This window comes from Osmerus mordax, chromosome 10 (assembly GCF_038355195.1).
Source record: "Osmerus mordax isolate fOsmMor3 chromosome 10, fOsmMor3.pri, whole genome shotgun sequence".
NCBI lineage: Eukaryota > Metazoa > Chordata > Actinopteri > Osmeriformes > Osmeridae > Osmerus > Osmerus mordax.
This window is the reverse complement of record NC_090059.1, coordinates 462,724-483,418: the sequence shown is the minus strand read 5'-3', so window position 1 is coordinate 483,418 and position 20,695 is coordinate 462,724. Positions and strand designations below refer to the sequence as shown.

At 41.9% G+C, this 20,695-nt stretch overlaps 1 protein-coding gene across 3 annotated transcripts in view; it reads right to left on the bottom strand.

Moving 5' to 3' along the window:
- The window catches only part of LOC136950446 (1-phosphatidylinositol 4,5-bisphosphate phosphodiesterase delta-3-A-like), an 84,227-nt gene extending 65,472 nt beyond the window's left edge, over positions 1–18,755 (bottom strand). For all 3 annotated transcript variants that reach the window (XM_067244789.1, XM_067244790.1, XM_067244791.1), the window contains exons 1-2: positions 18,611–18,755; positions 8,021–8,188 (exon numbers count right to left, since the gene is read on the bottom strand). In XM_067244789.1, coding sequence (XP_067100890.1) covers positions 8,021–8,188; positions 18,611–18,677 — 235 coding nt within the window. In that variant the 5' untranslated portion in view covers positions 18,678–18,755. The remainder of the gene's footprint in view (positions 1–8,020; positions 8,189–18,610) is intronic.
- Between the last annotated feature and the right edge of the window lie 1,940 nt (positions 18,756–20,695).

The following is a 20,695-nucleotide window of genomic DNA, read 5'->3' as shown; positions in this document are numbered from 1 at the left end:
TAATGTCATAATAAATCCTACAACGAAAATTTATTTGTGAGGAATGTTTATTTTAACGATTGAAAACAGATGCATCATAGACCACTGTAGTATGTGTTGCCCGGGCAACAGAGGCTAATGTCATGATGCTAATGCTTCAGTGAAATAGTACACTACCGTTTCCGAAAGTAGATGTGGGCCTACTTCCTTAATAATATCAGCTAATATTGTACATTACATTTCACAATTGTGTTTCACATCACAAAGTGAAATGAGTAAATAGTTATCACCCTGGCCTCTTTGTTTGTGGCGTTTCTGCAGCTGCCTTGCAGTAAAGCTATAGTTAGCCTAGCTATCCCCCAAGTTAACAGATGCGAAACGAACGTTCTGCTACAGGTAGTCACGCGTGTTTTCGTGACGTTAGTAACGTCAGTGACTGTGGCTAGCAAATTAGCCACCGTTAGCTTCACTTTTCGCCACAAAAACTTAACTTGAGCCTAAACCATCCAACGGAACGTAAATCCCAATACAAGCAACTCAATCGCTACCAAGACGAAACCTTTGACACCTAGGTTGTCTATGTAGGCCAAATATTGACGAAGATTTAGGGGGGCAAAAATAAATAATAATAATAAATATATATGTGAGAGAACAAAGGTTGTGCCCTTGCCGAAGGCAAAGCACACCCAACTAGAGAGGGTACAATTTCTGGGGAAATTGTAGGGTGTGCTTGCTTGCGTCGGTTGCAGGTGGGTCCGTCCTCTACGTTTTTCCCTTCTAGTGATATTTTCAAGCATTTAGCCTACTCATATTGCATATTTCATTAAGAACACCCTTTGAAACAGCTGCGAACCACCTTTGAAACAAGCTACTGTAACAACGTTGTCACTGGCAGTGTGGAATCGGGATTCAAACAGAACCGTCTGCTAACTGAAAATATGCCCCCCAAAACGTAAATAAGTTTGACATTAATGTAGGGGGAAATGGCTAATTCAAAATAAGTTTGCTAGAGGCAAGCTAGCTGCTGTTGCTCCACATTTCACTGATTGTTTGAAAGCACCGGAAATGAGAACGTTTCTTTTGATATAAAGTTTAGCTGTGGCTTTGAAGACAGTACGACACACTGCCAGTGGGAGAGCCGAGTCTGACTGAGGCTAATGTCTAAACAAGCCGCGGTGTCACTCAAATTCCAAGTTTTACACAAATCACAAAAATATGCTGACCCGCTGGCTATCTTCGCAATCGCCATATCTTTAAAACACTGCCCTCCTTCTGATTTGTGATGTAGAATTGACCCTGGTACGAAATTAAGAAAATACTCATCAGAGATCAACAACAGTTGACTCAATCGTCAACGGAGGCTGACGGGGCTCTCACGTAGCAAACCAAAGTTTTTACAGCAACCTACATTAAAATCTCACCATCTGGCTGTCTTCACAATAGTCATATCGTCATAACATTGCCCTCCTTCTGTTTTTTGGTGTAGAATTGACTGAACTATAAAATTACGAAAATACTAAACTACTATGACGCTTGCATGGCTGCCGCCTAGGCAGTCTCACGGGCGACGCCCACTGGCTCAAATTACAAAGACTTTCACGACCTAAATAAAAAATCAGAAATGGCAGTTCCACTCAAAATTGCTTTCTAATTTTTTTAATTTTGGTGGTTAATTTTGGTGGTTGGCATTTTTCACTCATAAAAAGCTCCAATTTGCGTGCTAGAATGTCTCTATCACGTTGTATCCATGCGTCGTTGCTAACGTGTGCTGACGTAGTGACATAGGCTAGCACTGGTACCCTTCGTTGACAGAAGACACTTTTTGCCACAAAAACGTTGTAACCTCCTAAACTGTGCAACGGAGTGTAAATAAAAATACAAGCAACTCAATCGCTACCAAGACGAAACTTTTGACACCTAGGTTGTCTATGTAGTCCAAATATTGACTGAGGCTTAGGGGGACGAAAATAAACAATAAATAAATATATATGTGAGTATATATGTGAGAGAACAAAGGTTGTGCCCTTGCCGAAGGCAAAGCACACCCAATAAATATATATGTGAGAGAACAAAGGTTGTGCTCTCGCCGAAGGCTTGAGCACACCCAATTACTCTTTCAAGTAATAAGCCCCCTTTCAAGTGTTGAGCATAAAATTAGCTGCACGGTCAGATCTTGAGAGAAGCCACTTTTTTGTTCTAAACTATAAACCGCTTTGAAATATAAGCCGCACAAGAAAACTGTAAAATCGGAGTACAAGCCGCGGCTTATTTTCCGTAAAATACGGTAGTTCTATGGGTATATGTGAAGCCCCCCTGTGACATTGCTTGATTTATTTTGACCGTTTCATCAGTTTAATCCGTGCTGGGGTTAAATCTACTCATTCAGCATTGAATATATGAACACCAAATGTACCATACTAGATCTACAAGTGATTATCTCCAAACAAATCTATGTTTGGACAAATAACATATAGATGTTAGAAGACAGTAAACTCAAGTAGGTGCAAAGAGTGCTCAATGCAAATAAGACAGATAGACAGATACTTAAAAAATTTCAGTATGCTCAATATTGAATACAGTACAACACAGTCATGGTGGTGTAGCCTACTAACCTGCTTTAGACTATATAAATGTTTTAGTTTTTTGCAAACATAACTTGAAAACTGCTTGCCAAAAGATGACATGGCATGCTGTTTTTGGATGCTTTTATATAGGCCTTAGTGGTTCCCTAATACTGTATCTGAAGTCTCTTTCCCTAAATTAAGCCTTGGTGCAGAATTACAGCCACTACGAGCATTCCCACAATGAGCTTTCTGTAGGACGTGCCATTTCAGTGTCTGTAGCTTTAAATGCTATGAGGAGGAGAGAGGCGGGGCTAACTGCCATTCTTCGGTCGTTTGCAAGCCATGATGTCTCTTGAGGAAAAAACTATTGCGCTCACACGGTCTCATTTTCTCATTGGTGGGCCAAATTCTCTGTGCCGGCAAAGCAGAGAAAGGGGAGGTAACCTTTAGGGAGGTAAAGTTTTTCAGATCAGAGCATTTGAGCTTTCATTTTCTCAAAGGCGGAGAAGAATACCCAGGGCTTGTTTTACACCTATCAACATTTCTAGCCACTGGGGGACCATAGGCAGGCTAGGGGAACTCATATTAATGTTAAATAACCTAATGATGTGAAATGTTTATGCCATGTGACCTTTAATGTAATCCAAACCAATTCATGACAGGATTTTCTTCTGATTGGCTTTTTACTACTATATAACTCAAGATAACTAGCATCTCAGTATGCCTGCGCCTCATCCATTAATCGTATATAGCGGGAAGTTATCCCTTATTTCTCAGCATGAGAAATGGTTGAAATACGTGAGAAATATAAGGTGTTGCGTGAGAGCGTGACAAATGGCTGAAATGTGCGCGTCACACGACGAGAGCCCTGTAAGTAATGGACGAGGCGCAGGCATACAGAGGTAATTTTTCTGCCGAGTTGAGATTGTCTGAAGTTATACAGCCAATCATAAACAAAAACCCCCCCAAACGTTGACAGGTATGGTCATCTCATGACAAACTTTAGATAGAACTTGAAAACCCTGTAAATCTATAACATAAACATTGTAGTTGTGGTGCTCCTTAATTTTAGATGGGTGCTCCTACATTTTTGCTGGTGCTCCTAACTTTTCAAAGTTGGGAGCACCAGTGCCAACAAGTAAAAAAGTTAATTTCAAGGCCTGGGCTACTCTTATCAGTTGTTGGACTGGATAAATGGGTGCATACAAAATAAGTGGTAATGGTTAAAATTTGAGTTGATGCCAATAAAGAAACACTGAAAACATCCACCCCACAGTTCAATTATAGAACCTGTCTCTATACAGCAATACATTACATTTATCCTCACATTAAGGCACACTTACGAAGATAGTCTTTACTATTTAAGTGCAAAAATGTTTTGAAACAACCGACCAATCTACCAGTTACATACAGTCATGGCCGAAATTGTTGGCACCCCAGAAATGTTTCCAGAAAATCAAGTATTTCTCACAGAAAAGTATTGCAGTAACACATGTTTTGCTATACACGTGTTTATTCCCTTTGTGTGTATTGGAACAAAACAAAAAAAGGGAGAAAAAAAAAGCAAATTGGACATAATGTCACACAAAATTCAAAAAATGGGCTGGTCAAAATTCTTGGCACCCTTTCAAAATTGTGGATAAATAAGATTGTTTCAAGCATGTGACGCTCCTTTAAACTCACCTGGGGCAAGTAACAGGTGTGGGCAATATAAAAATCACACCTGAAAGCAGATAAAAATTAGAGAAGTTCACCTAGGCTTTGCATTGTGTGTGCCACACTAAGCATGGACAACAGAAAGAGTAGAAGAGAACTGTCTGAGGAATTGAGAACCAAAAATATCAACAATCTCAAGGTTACAAGTCCATCTTCTGAGATCTAGGTTTTCCTTTGTCCACAGTGCGTAACATTATCAAGAAGTTTGCAACCCATGGCACTGTAGCTAATCTCTCTGGGCGTGGATGTAAGAGAAAAATTGATGAAAGGTTGCAATGCAGGATAGTCCGGATGGTGGATAAGCAGCCCCAAACAAGTTCCAAAGAAATTCAAGCTGTCCTGCAGGCTCAGGGAGCATCAGTGTCAGTGCGAACTATCCGTCGACATTTAAATGAAATCAAACGCTTGGGCAGGAGACACAGGAGGACCCCACTGCTGACACAGAGACATAAAAAAGCAAGACTACAGTTTACCAAAATGTACCTGAGTAAGCCAAAATCCTTCTGGGAGAACGTATTGTGGACAGATGAGACTAAGATAGAGCTTTTTGGTAAAGCACATCATTCTACTGTTTACCGAAAATGGAATGAGGCCTACAAAGAAAAGGACACAGTACCTACAGTGAAATATGGTGGAGGTTCAATTATGTTTTGGGGTTGTTTTGCTGCCTCTGGCAGTGGGTGCCTTGAATGTGTGCAAGGCACCCATCTGAAATCTGAGGATTACCAAAGGATTCTGGGTTGCACTGTACAGCCCAGTGTCAGAAAGCAATTTGGATTTGCGTCCGAGATCTTGGGTCTTCCAGCAGGACAATGACCCCAAACATACATCAAAAAGCATCCAGAAATGGATGGCAACAAAGCCATCCATCCAGGAAGCAACTGATTTCAGTTATTTTTTCCAAAGGGTGTGCAACCAAATATTAAGTTAAGAGTGCCAAAAATTTTGACCAGCCATGTGTTACTGCAATACTTTTCTGTGAGAAATACAAAAAATATATACTTAAGGTTTCCTATGTTTAATGTGTACTGAACTGAAGAGAGCCGTGTGGTGCAGTCTTGGGTTTGATTCCCACCTAACCCACCTGGGAAATGACGGGGCCTATCTCTTGGGCCTTTTTGATTTGGGATTTGCATGTACTATCCAAGCTCTGTGTCCTCTGCAAAGAACCCTAATTAACCCTTGTGTTATCTTCGGGTCATTCTGACCCATCAGTCATTGTGACCCACCGTCGTATTGCGACAGATTTACCGCATACAAAGACAAAGTGAAGCATTTTCTTTTAACAGCTAGGCTGTCTCAGACCCCCCACATTGCAAAGGTTAAAAGAAAATTATTTTAATTTGTTTTTGTATTGGTTAAAATTGGGTAAACACAAAGATGGTTCGTTATGAACCTTTGGGTCATGTGACCCGAAGGCAGCACGAGGGTTCAAACATGTAGAACGGATTGCTCTCCTGCACATGTCCCTGGTCAGGACAATGGTTGAGCACTTGGACTAGTCCCCCAGGCGCTGCTGACGTGGCTGGCCACCGCTCCTACCAGCCCTGGGAGGAATTGGATATAGGCAGAGAAGGAATTTGTCTTTTGGATACTTCTTGTATGTGTGTGCTCTACAGTGTTAAGGCCGATTTATGCTTCTCCGTTTTTACGGAGACGGACACAGGGAACGCCCTCTCCAACGAGGAATTCCCTCTCCGTGCCCTCGCCGAGCCCCTCGGAGAGCTCTATGTGCACCTCCTGATTTTCCTGACTATCCGTCTGTCCGTCCATCATTTTACGGATACCCCTTGGCTGTGATTGGTCCGTATTAAGAACCGCTTGCGTCAGGGGCGGGGTTGCCGTGATAAACAGGACAAACAGAATCCTTAGACCGGCATTGCTGTAAGTTTTTACAATTCATATTTCAGCTAAACAGTACATGTAAATCAGCATCTGAATTCAAATGTGACGAGAAATGGTCAGTGTAGTTGCTGAAAATGTGCGTATTTTATTGATGAAACGGCTAATTTGTACATTTGCTCCGAGTTCTCGATAACCTAGGTAAATAAACACTCGATGACGACTTACAAAAAAACGTTGCGCCACCTACTCTTCTGGCGGTGAATTGTTTTCAGCACCCACAGCCTTCGGAGTACTATAAATTCAATCAATCCGTCCGACTCCGTCCGTCTGTCCGTAACGGAGTCGGAGAAGTATAATTCGGCCTTTACGCGTTACAGTAGTCAGACTACTTTTGTTAAGTAACAAGTAACTTAACTTAACTTACTTATTTAATTGAATGAATCCGTTACTAGTTCCTTGTTCAAAAAAGTAACGCGTTACTCAATTTAGTCTTTTGGTCGTGAGCCCTCAGCATGTAGCTGAAAGTCTAGGAAAGTTGAGGCTACTTTATAGGTACCTACGAAATGTCTTGATCTGCTAGACAAGTGGGTTCCCCTCTTTTGGTGAGCAGTCTCACAAGCCCAATTTACCCGGCGTCACGGAGCCGACCAGCTAAATAGTTATTCAAGACTTGCATGTACAGTAGGCCTACGTAATGTCATATTAAATAATGTATTTGAACTCAAGCTAATAATACAATGAATGATCTCTTTGTTTTTACTTGTGTTTGGCAATAAAGGTTAAATATCACTATTGACCAAAAAGTAAACATCCATATTGCCCGACCATCCCCCTGTATCTGCATGAAATGGTTTGATCCTGCCTTAGCGCGCGGTGACGGTGTTAAGTTGCAGTCAGTAGATGCACTAGTCGCTAGAATGTCGGGCCGTAAACACAAATCAGGGTTTCAGAAAAGATCAGAGAAAAAAGAAAGAGAGGATAGACAAAAGAGAGGGTTTCAATCAGTAACCCAGTTTTTTACCAAGAAAGGTGGGTAGCCAATCTGTGAGTGGTATTAACCTGTTGGTTTAATGTCCATATAAGCTATCTAGCTACCCAGCTAACAAGCGACGGCCTGGGGACGTCATTTTGTTAGCTGGGTACAGTGTTAGCCTACATTTCAACATTTCAACATTGAATCAGTGCAGGGAAACATTTAGCAAGATATTCAGATTAAATCATTGTCCCGACTCCCTGCCCCTTTTAACAAACTTAACAACAGATGAGTCAGCAGCACCCCAGGCTCCCCATTACTATCGAACTCCAAGAAGCAATCCATTAATTAACCCTCCCGCACTACCAGCAGAGGGCGCCAACCGCGACACGTCATATGTCCGATTTTCGGCGCGAGGGGGGGGGGGGCACTTTGAATTTTTGCCATGGGGCCCGAAATTCCTGGCAGCACCCCTGGGTGTGTGTGTGTAGATGAGTGGGTGTAGATGTGTTGGTTGGTGTGTGAAGGTGTGTGTGTGTAGATGTATGTGTGTGTGTGGGGTTAGGGGGTGTAGGTGAGTATGTGTGTGTGTAGGTGTATATGTGTGGGGGTGGTTGTGGGTGTGTGTGTGTGTGTGTGTGTGTAGATGTGTGGGTTGGTGTGTGTGTGTAGATGTATTTGTGTGTGGGGTTATGGGTGTGTGGGGGTGTAGGTGAGTATGTGTGTGTAGGTGTATATGTGTGGGGGTGGTTGTGGTTGTGTGAGAGTGTGTGTGTGTGGGGGGGGAGGGGGGTTGTGGATGTGTAGGTATGTATGTGGGTGTATATGTGTGTGTGGGGGGGGGGTTGTGGGTGTGTAGGTGAGTATGTGGGTGTTGGTGTATATGTGGTGGGGGGGGGGTGTTGTGGGGGTGTAGGTGTGTGACAGGACACTGCACACTCACAGGACTGTAGTTCCTTGGCCCTGCTGGAGGTCTTGTTGGACTGGCACCAGATAGTGACCCCATCATCGAGGAGCTTGAGAGTACGTCTTTTCTGCCAGCGAGGTGATCGAACCTTCACCATGCTGGAACCCTTCAGCATCCGCTTCACATCTTCATCATTCTCAACACCTGGAGGTAGAGAGGGAAGAACACAGACAAGGCGTTTAGCTCCAGTAGTGTGGATCAGGAGAGATAGAGAGCATAGAGGATGTGTTATATGCATGCATTGTTCATGTTTAGAGTATCATGTGTGTATAAGCGGGGCACCCCAGTGCCTCAGGGATAAAGTCCCACATGGGCTGAGATGTTTAGTGTATGTATTGGAACAGACAGAAATAAAAGATCCAGCACATCCTACGTCATTCGTCAGCAGCACGTGTGTTGCATGCTGGAAGACTTGAGTTAACCATTAGCAACATGGAGCGAGCCAAAGGGTCGGCTGTGTGGAAATATTTCACACTTGCTACGCCAACTAGTTTGTTGGCTGTTTGCAATGTCACATTTGCAAACAAAATGTTTCGAGGGGTGGTGGTAGTACTACGAAGTACAACACTACAAATGTAATCGAAACCTCCAAAATCACCATGCTCAGGAGCATGCCGAATTCCTGCAGCTCAATAAAACCAAAGGAGCAGGAGACGATACAGCCCAGCAACTAACTTTGGCAGATGCATTCAACAACGCGAAAAGTTTCCAACGGCAAGCTTGAAAGCATTGGCAATAACACAGAAAGTTTTAGAATTCATTGTTTTAGATGCTCAACCAATGTCAGTTGTTGAAGACGAGGGCTTCCGTCGCCTACTGGAACACTTAGAGCCAAGGTACTCTCTTCCATCGCGCAAGTATTTTTCTGAGACCGCACTGCCAGAACAGTACAAAAAAGTGTGCGAACACATCTCAAAAGAGATTAAAGACGTAAAGGCAATGACTTTCACTACAGATATATGGAGCTCTGCTGTGTGTCCAATGTTGCTTTTATTTTTAACTGTCCACTGGTTGGACACGAGCTGTACACCGCACAGTGCTATGCTTCAAGCGAAGAACTTCCATGGTTCACACACCAGCTATACCATTTCGGCTGCAATGAAGGAGATGCTTTACCAGTTTCACATTCCTTTGAATAAAGTGCATGTCATACTGCTTTGTTCACACATTGCAGCTTGTAGTCAACATGGGACTACTGTCACAACGGAGCGTGAGCGATGCCATTGAAATCGGTAGACACATTGTGGGACATTTTAAAGATTCCACATTTGCATATTCACGGCTGCAAGATATCCAGATGCTAATGCAACCTAAACGCCTGCAACAAGACTTCAAAACAAGGTGGAAGAGTTCTGGAACCATTTGAAGAGCTGACAAGGGGAAAGTAAGCTCATCGACTGCCTCCACCGCCGACGTCATTCCAGCTGTCACCGTCCTCAAACGCATCCTGGCTAAAGAAGGCGATGCAGATACTGGAATCAAAACAATGAAAAAAAACCTGCTTCAAGCTGTCAACAAACGCTTCGACATTGTGGAAGATGAACCCCTATATGCACTTGCCACCCTGCTGGACCCGAGATATAAAGACAGGTAAGATTTTAAACTAATTACATTAGGTCTATATTATAGATTGTTTTACTCTCCACAGTAACACTACTACTGTAATTGATGAGATGCCATGCTGTAAATTTTTTAAACATGTAGAACATAAAGTATATAAGGCCTACATTCTTTATATAGTTTATACAAATGAACATTTGTATATTACTTTAATCAGCCTCAAGTTGTGTCATAAAGTTTTTCATATTTAGCCTAACCCATGTTTTATTTCTGTTTCAGATACTTTACAAGTGCACAATCTGCAAAGCGTGCAAAAGATGCACTGACAGGGGAACTAGAGGAAGACTTGAGGAGCAGCACAGCTGGAGCATCAGAGGCTGCAGAGCCACAAGAAAAGGCCCCTCGGGTGGAAGCATCAGCAGCACCAATTAAGAGCAGCTTTATGCAAGAGTTTGACCAAATCGTGGAGGAGTGTGAAGATCCCAGTGCAGCAAGCAGCTCGAGCCCTGCAGTCCAACTGCATGGATATCTTGCAGAGAAAACCATCGCTGCCTCAGACAACCCATACCAGTACTGGGGACTCAACAAATACCGATTACCTTGTCTTGCTGCCACTGCCACAAAATACCTCTTTGCCCCCTGCACTAGTGTAGAAATCGAGAGAGTGTTTAGCACAATTTCCAACATTGTGGATGAAAAGAGAAATAGACTTACAGCAGAGAGAGCAGAAATGCTAGTCTTCATGAGAAAGAATTTGCCATTGCTGATTAAGTGAGCAATCACAGGTCATGAGTGGTGTGACACTGCACTACATGTTTAAAATGTTTGGTTATTATTTGTATGTGTGACCAAGTTGTTGTTTAACCAACATTTTATTAGTTTATTCTCAATTACAGCTGCTATGTTTTATTTTGAATTCCTGTTTGCAGGACTTTGCACTTAATATATTTGTTAAATGTTTACAATGTTGGTTACTGATTACTATTGTATGTTCAACCATTACACTGCTGCATACCCCTCTGACACTGGGTAGTTGCCCCCCTGAGCAGGGGCGTAGCAAGCTTTTCAAAAGTGTGGGGGATGGATGTGATTTGTTTATTAACAATAGAAACGATGGATACAATGACAGAGGTGTACAACATGTATAACATACAAGATATAAAAAGCATCCCATTTAAATGAGTGATACTAGAAAAGTATAAAAACACTCGGAATACACGAAAAATAAGTCAAAACTCTGGTTAAAATACACAACAGTAGACTTGCTAAAGAATCAGAAATACTTTAATAATCCCAGGGGGAAATTATTTTTGTTACAAACTACAAATATACAAACTAAATATATTAGCTAGCTAACAGCCTAATGTTAAATGATAGGTTCAGTTAGCTAACGTTAGCTCAGGTTGTATCTACCTAATTACGATAGCAATTTGTACCAGTATTAAAGAGTTAAGCTTTACATTGATTTAACACATTAACGGTGATAACACGTGTACGGCAAACACTAAAGATACTTGCATTACATTTCTTAAAAGTACTGGACTATTGGTTGAATTCCAGTGTAGAATGTGGTCTGTTAAGACCGCTGCGAAATATAACACACCGTTGCCATGAAAAACAGAGCGTTGCTATGGACGCAGTTCTGTTCACTCAGGCAATATAATCGCTACACACAGCCTACAATGTAGCTACGGTGGCAGTTCGACGCAAGGCGTTTGTGCAAAACTGTGGCAAAACTGCAGAAAAAGTGTGGGTGTTGGGTGCAACGCGCCTGCCCCTGAACAGCAGTGTTGAGTTGTGAAATGTGTGGCAGGTGAAAGACATTTACAAATATCTGAAGTTTCTACCAAATTCTATAGTGATTACGGGTAATTTTTGACCCATGTGTGCAAGGCTTGACATTAACACCCGCCCAACCGCCAAATGTGGGTAGAATTCGGCTGTGGCGGGTAAAGCAGTCACTCTTACTAGCCACTTCGGCAGGTGGAATTCTATATATCTGTCTCTATATAGTTTGTATTGTAGTCTTCTCAAAGAACATCTAAAACAGGGTTCTCGTGCTTCACGCGCATTGACCGTGAGACACACGCATTTTAACCAGTTCAGACGCTCACACACCACACCTTGTCAGGGTTTTTTTGCATAGAGAAAATGTAGGCGCGCGCCCAAGCCGTTTTCCCGAGCGCCTAGGACAAATCCCAAACGCCTAACAGTGCGTTCACACTGCAGCGACGCGAATCGCTTGCCATCGCTCGCCTTCCCACAGTTCACCACGCTCGGGGGCGTTTCAAACAGATTAATGTAGAATGTAGTTCTCTAAAGTCACTGTTGTAGTTGTCATGGCCAAGTGTGCAGACTTGGGTTTACGTACTCGCAACATCGATCAAAATACAACTTATATACAAAATACAAAACTGTTTAATAGACATACACGTTGACATGTGTAAAAAACTTTTTATTATATTACTCGAAGTCTCTGCTAATCTGTCGATACGATACAGTAGCGAGTTCCAGCCAGGCTAGCTAGCTAGTTACCACAGGACGAAGTTACGTAATGTGACTAGACTGAATTTGAAAGTACAAGCACCAACAACTTCGGCAACCTTGCGCCATGCATCGTTTACAAAAAAATTAACATCTGTACGAATACAGCTATGTATCGTACAGGACTGGGTAAGCAGCCACACAAACGATTAGTTTCTCCTCCACCTTGAAACCTAGAAAGCTAGAAATGTTTACCATGGTTGCTATGTTACGAGAAACAAGAAAACACTCCGATTAGCCATCGCTAGCGAAAATCGCTCTTCATTTACATAAAGTTGAGAAAATCTCAACTCGGTCGCGTCGCTACCCACAATGCATCGCTTGCGTGATGCATTGTTGTTCCGCTGCACTGTTGCACAACAGTGATGCACTGTTGTTCCGCTGCAAGGGCCAGTCCGACGTGCACAAATGCAAATGAAATTTCCACTCAAAATGCTGACAACAGTTTGATTAACGATTTCCAACGCAGCCTCCATTGGTAGGCTATTCTTAACCTGGAATGATAATATATAGTGTAGGCACGAAGAAAATAAAAGGAAATGCGAAACACCTGGGAATAAATACATTGATTAGAAAATATATATAAAGTTCTATGTGCTCGCTATAACTTCTATTGGAGCCGTCATCGCAATTAATCACTCGTGCAGTCGAAATCGACTGCAGGATGATGAAATACACCATATTAGTTGATATATTTGAATAAAAAAACATGTTATTAAGATTTTACTCCATTAATTGTAGACTACGGTGAACATTTGTAAAGTTGTAGACTTTATAATTACACAATGTTGGTAACGAACGTCCTTTACATGTGGTTACCCTGATGAAAACGAATGAAAATAAACGGATTGATCCGTTGAGCTAGCATGCCCGTAGTTGTTTTGTTTGTTTGAGAGAAACGAGTTGTCACGCGTTGCACACAACACACAGGCAGACATAGCCTACTGAGAGAGAACCCCCAAGTAGATTTCTAAAATCAGCATCAAATGAATTCTCGAAGTTGAAAAGCACAGGGAGTTGTTGTATGTCAGCAACAATTTTTCAAGGACAACGTAGATAAGGATCAATGCTGGGATATAGCCAATGCCATGTTTATGTACCATGTCAGCGTAAAGGAAAGCTCAGAGTAGCTGAAAGGCTTGGTGACCGGCGGGGAGAAATGCGCGTCTGGTGTGAACAGCTGGCTGCGAAGGGCCACGCAGCGCCACGATCGGCTACGACTGAGCAAAAGCTGTTCACACCAGACACGCATTTCTCCGCGCCGGTAACCAAGCCTTTCAGCTACTCTTTGCTGACATGGTACATAAACATGGCATTGGCTATATCCCAGCATTGATCATCTACGTTGTCCTTGTAAAATTGTTGCTGGGGGTCATACAACAACTCCCTGTGCTTTTCAACTTTGAGAATTCATTTTATGCTGATTTTAGAAATCGACTTACGGGTTCTCTCTCGGTAGGCTATGTCTGCACGCGTGTGTGTTGTGTGCAACACATGACAACTCGTTTCTCTCAAACAAACAAAACAACTACGGGCATGCTAGCTCAACGGATCAATCCGTTTATTTTCATTCGTTTTCATCAGGGTAACCACATGTAAAGGACGTTCGTTACCAACATTGTGTAATTATAAAGGTAATCGGCATTTGTAAAGTATAAACTTTACAAATGTTTACCGTAGTCTATAATTAATGGAGTAAAATCTTAATAACATGTTTTTTTATTCAAATATATCAACTAATATGGTGTATTTCATCATCCTGCAGCCGATTTCGCAAGCATCTCGCGAAAAAATTAGACCAGCTGCCGAAACGATCGCTGACGATCGCAGGCGATCATGGCGCTTCGCAGCCAGTGTGGTCAGTCCCATTTGATAACATGGGCACCGAAAGAAAAAAGGAGGCGCTTCCAGGCGCGTTGCAGCAGATCGCAGCCGATCGAAGGCAGTGTGTCCCAGGTGTTACAGTGCGTTCACACTGCAGCGGAGCGGGCGGCGCGGGGCATCTGCTTCCAATTCATTTTCAATGAAACCAGGTGTTGACGCTCGCGTAGGGCATTGTGGGAACAAAGTTACTAATGTGACGAGCCTGAATTTAAAGATTACATTAAACTAATAATGCATGGTGCATGGTTGCCGATGTCGTCAGTGTTCCTAGTGTGTTTTCATAGCCTACTTTTAAATTCAGTCTCGTCACATTACATGACTGTTCTGTGCCACTGCTAGCTCGCTAGCCCAGCCTACAAACGACTGGTTGAGTGACCGGTGGCGTAACATGTATTCTACTGTAATCTTGCACTAGTAAAAATTCGGTATTTATACATAAATGTTGTGTAAAAGTGGTATTTTGATCGATATTGGGAGTACATGAATCCAAATTTGCACGCTTGGCCATGACTACAACAGTGACCTTAGAGAACTAAAACTCTGTATTAACTTGTCTAACACGCCCCCGAGCGTGGGGCACTGTGGGAAGGCGAGCGGTGCAGAGCGTTAAAAAACGCTGCAGTGTGAACGTACAGTTAGGCTACTGTAGGCGGCAGCCACGTCTCGTTCGCGTCATGTCACAAAGTAAATCATTTTACATGTCGGTCAATTTTACACCAAAAAGGTCGAGGAGGGCAGCTTACAAGATATATGGGAATTCTGCATTTAGCCAGGCGGTACGACATCAGGTCATCCGGACATTTCACACTGAGATACGCAGTAAAATTCACTGTTCGGATTTTCCCGCATCTGGTACTTAAACGGTTTGGATAAATACATGGTCTTCAAAGTGAAATAATTTAAACGCCCAAAATGCTCATAATGATAATAATGTTATTGATTGTGTGAACTAGCTGGGTTTGCCGTTTGGTTAGCACAGCAGCGGAAATGATTACATCTGTTTTCCGGTTAGTTTCCGGTTCGCACTCCGCATAACCCTGACATCATCAGTTGGCGGTTAGATAGTTAGATAAACAGTTTGCATATGTAAAGAGGTAAACCTTAATAATCTTTGAACCATACATGATAGCACCATGGGGCTTGGACTATTGTCAATATATTAGCCTATCTATTTTAATCTAAAGTGGAAGCAAAATGATTTCCTCCAGCACAGCCTCCATTATTTATGAAATGGTAAAAAAATATAAAATACATAGATGTCTGCTAATAAGGTGACACGGTAACACTGTTTTTTCTTTTTGGAGCACCGAAGACCCATTTTGACCCAGGGAAAACGTGCTTGTATTTCTCACGCTGAGAAGGCGACGCCAACCAAGTTGTCCTGCTAACGTTGTATACATTAATGGACTAGGCGCAGGCACACAGAGTGAAGTTAGGGTTAGGGTGTTAAACAGTCTTGGTCACCGTGCGTTCGTTACTAGGCAACATAGATGTGCGAACACATGGAACAGTCTCGGTCACCGTACGTTTGTTACTAGGTAAGCAACATAAGGTGCGTTCGACTTCATGCAGTGCCGGTGGCGCCGACAGCCGGCTGCAGCCAGCTGCCTTGAAGCTGAGAATGCCATTGGTTGCTTCAAGTGGCGGCTGCATGAAGTCGAACGCACCTATAGACGCGCGAACACACGTGACGGAGAAGGTAAGTTGGAAGAAAGCTTGTCTAACATTTTTTATATTTACTCCAGAGAGGCTAGAACATTTGGTGATATAGCCCATTTTTGGCTAAATTATTATTGATGCAGTCAAAAACTCTACAACTGCTTTGCAACCAGAAGCTTTGGCTGAATTTCGCTGGCTTAGGCCTACGTTATCTGAAACTAAGGGAAATGTTAGAGGGTATGGGAAGGACTGAAGATGTCTTTCTTCATTTTATTTCAAATTATACTGCATTAATAGTCTTTCTAGTTAGTGATATCCAGAGTGCTCTGGATATAATTTCTGTAATGTTTCATAACCTGTCAAAACATTTACATTTACATTACAAGTAGTCATTTAGCAGATGCTCTTATCTAGAGCGACTTACAGTGAGTACAGGGACATTCCCCCAAGGCAAGTAGGGTGAAGTGCCTTGCCCAAGGACACAACATCATTTTGCACGGCCGGGAATCGTACCGGAAACCTTCTGATTACTAGCCCGGTTCCCTAACCGCTCAGCCACCTGACTCCCAAAAACATAGGCCTACATTAAATCTCACTCCAAGCTTTTGATCAAACTTGAGGACCCTGTCTAAAATAATAAACTCATTGCAAGGCAAGGATGTGGCGGCACATAACAGGTGTAGGAAAACCTGGAGGGCAGACACCAACACAAAAGAGAAAAATGAAAATGAAGAGGAGACAAAGAAAATTGTGGCTAATGAAATTGCTGAGTGGCTAGTAACTTTGGAAAACCAATAGCCACAGTGGCTGGTGAGCACAAATGTTAATGTCAAGCCCTGCATGTTTGTAAACTTAAGGTAGTAACACAAAAACAGTTGTTTATAAAGTATGAAAAGAAAAAGAAGTATTTGCGGCAATCAAAAACAAGATATTTAAGAAATACTAATTAATTTGTAATGAATTACAAAAATTATTAAATGAATTGATTTCAAAAGATATACTCAGCCATACATTAAATATTATAGGAAATGAATATGGGTCATTTTAGACTCATGTTGTGCATTAGAAGGGTGGTGATACAAAAATGAATAAAAAAAATGTCAATAAGGTCTTGTGATTATCAAAAAACAGTTAATTGAGGAATACTGAATGATTCAACTGAATGATTCAATTCATTTATTGGGGAAGATAGAAAATAAAATCTTTGTTGGGTCACTTTTGACACATTACATTTACATTTGGTCATTTAGCAGACGCTCTTATCCAGAGCGACTTACAGTAAGTACAGGGACATTCCCCCGAGGCAAGTAGGGTGAAGTGCCTTGCCCAAGGACACAACGTCAGTTGGAATGACCGGGAATCGAACTGGCAACCTTCGGATTACTAGCCCGATTCCCTCACCACTCAGCCACCTGACACGTGTTGTGTATCAAAGGGTAGTGTTTCATGCTGTCTTGGTAATAAGATGTTGAGGTAATGACAGCTAATTGCTGTCGTGGTTTTAGATGTATTTATTCATCAGAGTTCTAAACTATTCATCATTCTTCCTTATCTTGCATGTTTTAATAGAGCTGTTGTAACATGGGGAATACTGATTTTTGAATAACAGACTCAAAACATATGACATAAATACACAGGAAGTTCAATCTACTTTGTAAGCTTCATAAAGACTCTAGAAGGTAAGTTATGGTTTGGCCTCTGAGACTGTTAAGACTGTTACAGTGTACTAGTGTTAATAGCAGTGGTAATACGATTATCCACCGTGGGTTTGGAAGTTGAATCAGTAACACCAGAATGCAGCAGGACCATGCTCAAGACACAAGGAGATCTTCAACAGCATATTGAAGTCATATTATACTCTGTACATTTCCAGTCACATTGCGAGTACCAAAGTGAATAGGTCTATATGTTCAATTAAAAAAGAAAGTATCTTCTGAGGTGTTTTCTGTGTGCGTTGGAAATGGTGAAACCAGTGTTGACCTTGAGCTGTTTAAAATGCCAGAGTAAGCAACTGTGCTTATAGGGGTGTGGGAAGCCTCCAAACAAGCTACACTAGACACCAAACATTACCCTTCATTTATATTTGCAGAAAAGTTGGCTAGGCCAGTATCAACAACCAAAACTGTAGGTTCACTGTGTATAGGGCTTTGACTTGGTCTATGGGCTGTCAAAGCAGTCTGGAGTAAAGGCACATACACAACATTAACGGGAAAGGTTGGAGCATGGAAATATAATAATTGAATCATATAGTTTTTAAATCTCAGTAATTACCATAAATGACTATAAAATGTTGTGATAACTTCCGCATTTTTGCCATTTTAGTCTTTATTCGAGAATGTGTCCAAGTAAGAAAATAATGCAATGCCTGGTGTAAGCTATGAGGTCTTACAAGGTCTGAAACCGTCTCAAAAAGCTTAGGAATTGTCTATGAACATACTGATACAAATACATTGAAATTACACTTGAGCTATGTGCCTATGCTATATAAAATTGTAGGAGAATATATATGAGTTTGTTTTCAAATGTCGGTGGGACAGCCTTTTTCTATAATTAGCTATATATTTTTATAACAGAGGATGCGGCCGTTGAATATAATTTGCTTAATAAAAAAGTTGGGAGATGTATAATAAATGAATACATAATGTATAATCAAACCTACCATATTACGCATACAACTAGCCCACATCTTTAATTGGTGGCTTATGCAGCAAAAGCCGTAGCCTGCCTAATGTGTCTACGGCGGTAGCCTAGCCTTTAAGCATGGGCTTTATAGGCTACAGTAAATCCTTGCAGCACAGATGCAGTGGGATATTTTACGTTATTATTACCGCCTATATGCCATTTAGTCCACTAATCGTACATTTTAACAGAATAGTGTACATTAATAATACAAGTAAAAGGTAAACAACAAACGCTTACCCAAATCCTTCAGAGGGTCGTTTGTCTTTGATTCTGACGTCCCAGCTTTCTTACCGCTACCCAACATGATAATAGGAAGTGCGCTCGCTCCTTTTATATCCTTTTTTTCCTGTATGACCGCTGTGTTACAACAGCAAGCGCAGAGGAGGTTTTAAGATGAAGAAGTGTTTGCTAGAAAATGTGGGAAGTGTGTTGCATATCGTCAAGATTCAGTCTGAAGCGACACATGATCATGTTCCCTAGGAGAAAAGGCGAGACAGAGATTTGAAGACGTCATGAGTATGGGCGAGCGCACACTAACGTAACATACATAAACAGATTATCTTGAGATGCGGTATGCTCCATAGCCATGCAACATTTATGGCAACTCATCATCAAATAATAGCCTTTAAACACAATGGCAGTGACCGTTTAAAAATCGATATATTTTAATATATATATATACTTTAACTAATTCAGCCATGTCCCATGTAATGACCTTTCAACTTAAATTAAGCATAGGCTACTAGTGCAGTGCAGTGATACCCAGATCCGTAATGCAGACGGTGAATGAGATGTCTGTTAGTTGATTCAGTGTTAATGTGACGGTAACCTATAAATTAAATTCCTGCATTAGTGGGTACAACGCCATCTCCTGTCAATGTTGTGTAATGTTTAATAATTCTGGATGATTGGCAGTAGAGAATGGTGTTACTGAGTTATAGGGCCTAGTAAGATCCAGCGACAGTATTTGTCACCACGTCCACGCGACTCATCTTTTGTGCGGAATGTCAGACAGCTGACTGGAGACGGGACAGAGTTCACATCGACTTAGCCTAACGGGTAAAACCTTTTCACAGTTTGATTAAGCTATTGCTCGGATGAGTGGTTTTGTGTTCTTTAAAGATCCTGTAAAGTAAATTCCATGTTTTGCTTCTAAGTACATTATATACGTGTGAAATGAGTTCCTGAAAGCATGTGCAAAGCGCTAAAACTTTGTCACACTGAAATGTGGAGTTAAACCGAAGAACAGTTTCTCTTCTGTTTTCAGATCAGGTTTTAATGGGCGGAGCCAAAAAATGCCCTATCTACGTCATTTCGCCCTATCTACGTCAGATCACTGAATGGCTCCTCCTACTGTACTGTTATTGTAGCCTACATCAGCTAGCTAGCTAGCTTCAGGATGTCTCCCACCACCCGCAACTGCATCTTCCCTGGATGCAAGAACTACAGCTGCGCTGCAACGCTATTTAAGTTCACTATTGCTAATGAAAGGAAAAATAGGTGGATAGATTTTTTGAAGAGACACGCTCATGGAAAGCTTCGGATAAACTCCAACAGCCGCCTCTGCACTGACCATTTCACGGCGGACAGTTTTAACATGGACCAGAGACAGACGGGGTTCACCAACACACGGCTTCTCTTGAAGCGGAGCCGTACCGAGCATCGCCCCTCCGGCCGTTCATCCTCCGGTCGCACTTGGACCATCCACCCCCGCCAGCAGTTCATCACTCAGTTCTGTGTGCTTGTTATAATTATACTAGATAACTTTTCCAGAGGTATCTCTGCTATGAGTTAGTGCAAACCGCTAAATTGATATTAGGCTACTCGGTGAAGAATGATGGTATTTTGGTGAAATGGTAGCTTATGTATTAGAAGTAGCCTAGTTGGAGAGCTCACTGTCTGCTGTCTCTGGTGTACATTTTTACTGTTACAGCTCAGGGGAACATTTCATTTATATGCATCTGTATGTTTCACTCATTGAACAAATAAATACTAATTCTATACGGTTTTGTTCGGCTTGACATAGCGTCCATTATCTGGGTCGGAGGTAGGCACAAGGCAGCGAGGGGCGTAGCTTCAGCGTCTTCAGGCGACACGCCCCCCCAGTCTCAAGGAGAGAAGACTGCTGATTTTTTCACGATTTCAAAGCCTAATTTAACATACTTGTCGGTGTTATTTGTTCATTCGAATTTGGATGGGTAGTTAATAACACATTATTCTGTGATGTGGCGAACTTAAAACTCGTTTCCAGGTCCACTTTACAGGATCTTTAAAATCAAACAGTCCAATAGCCTTAAGCACAGGCAGGCAAAGGACTCTAAG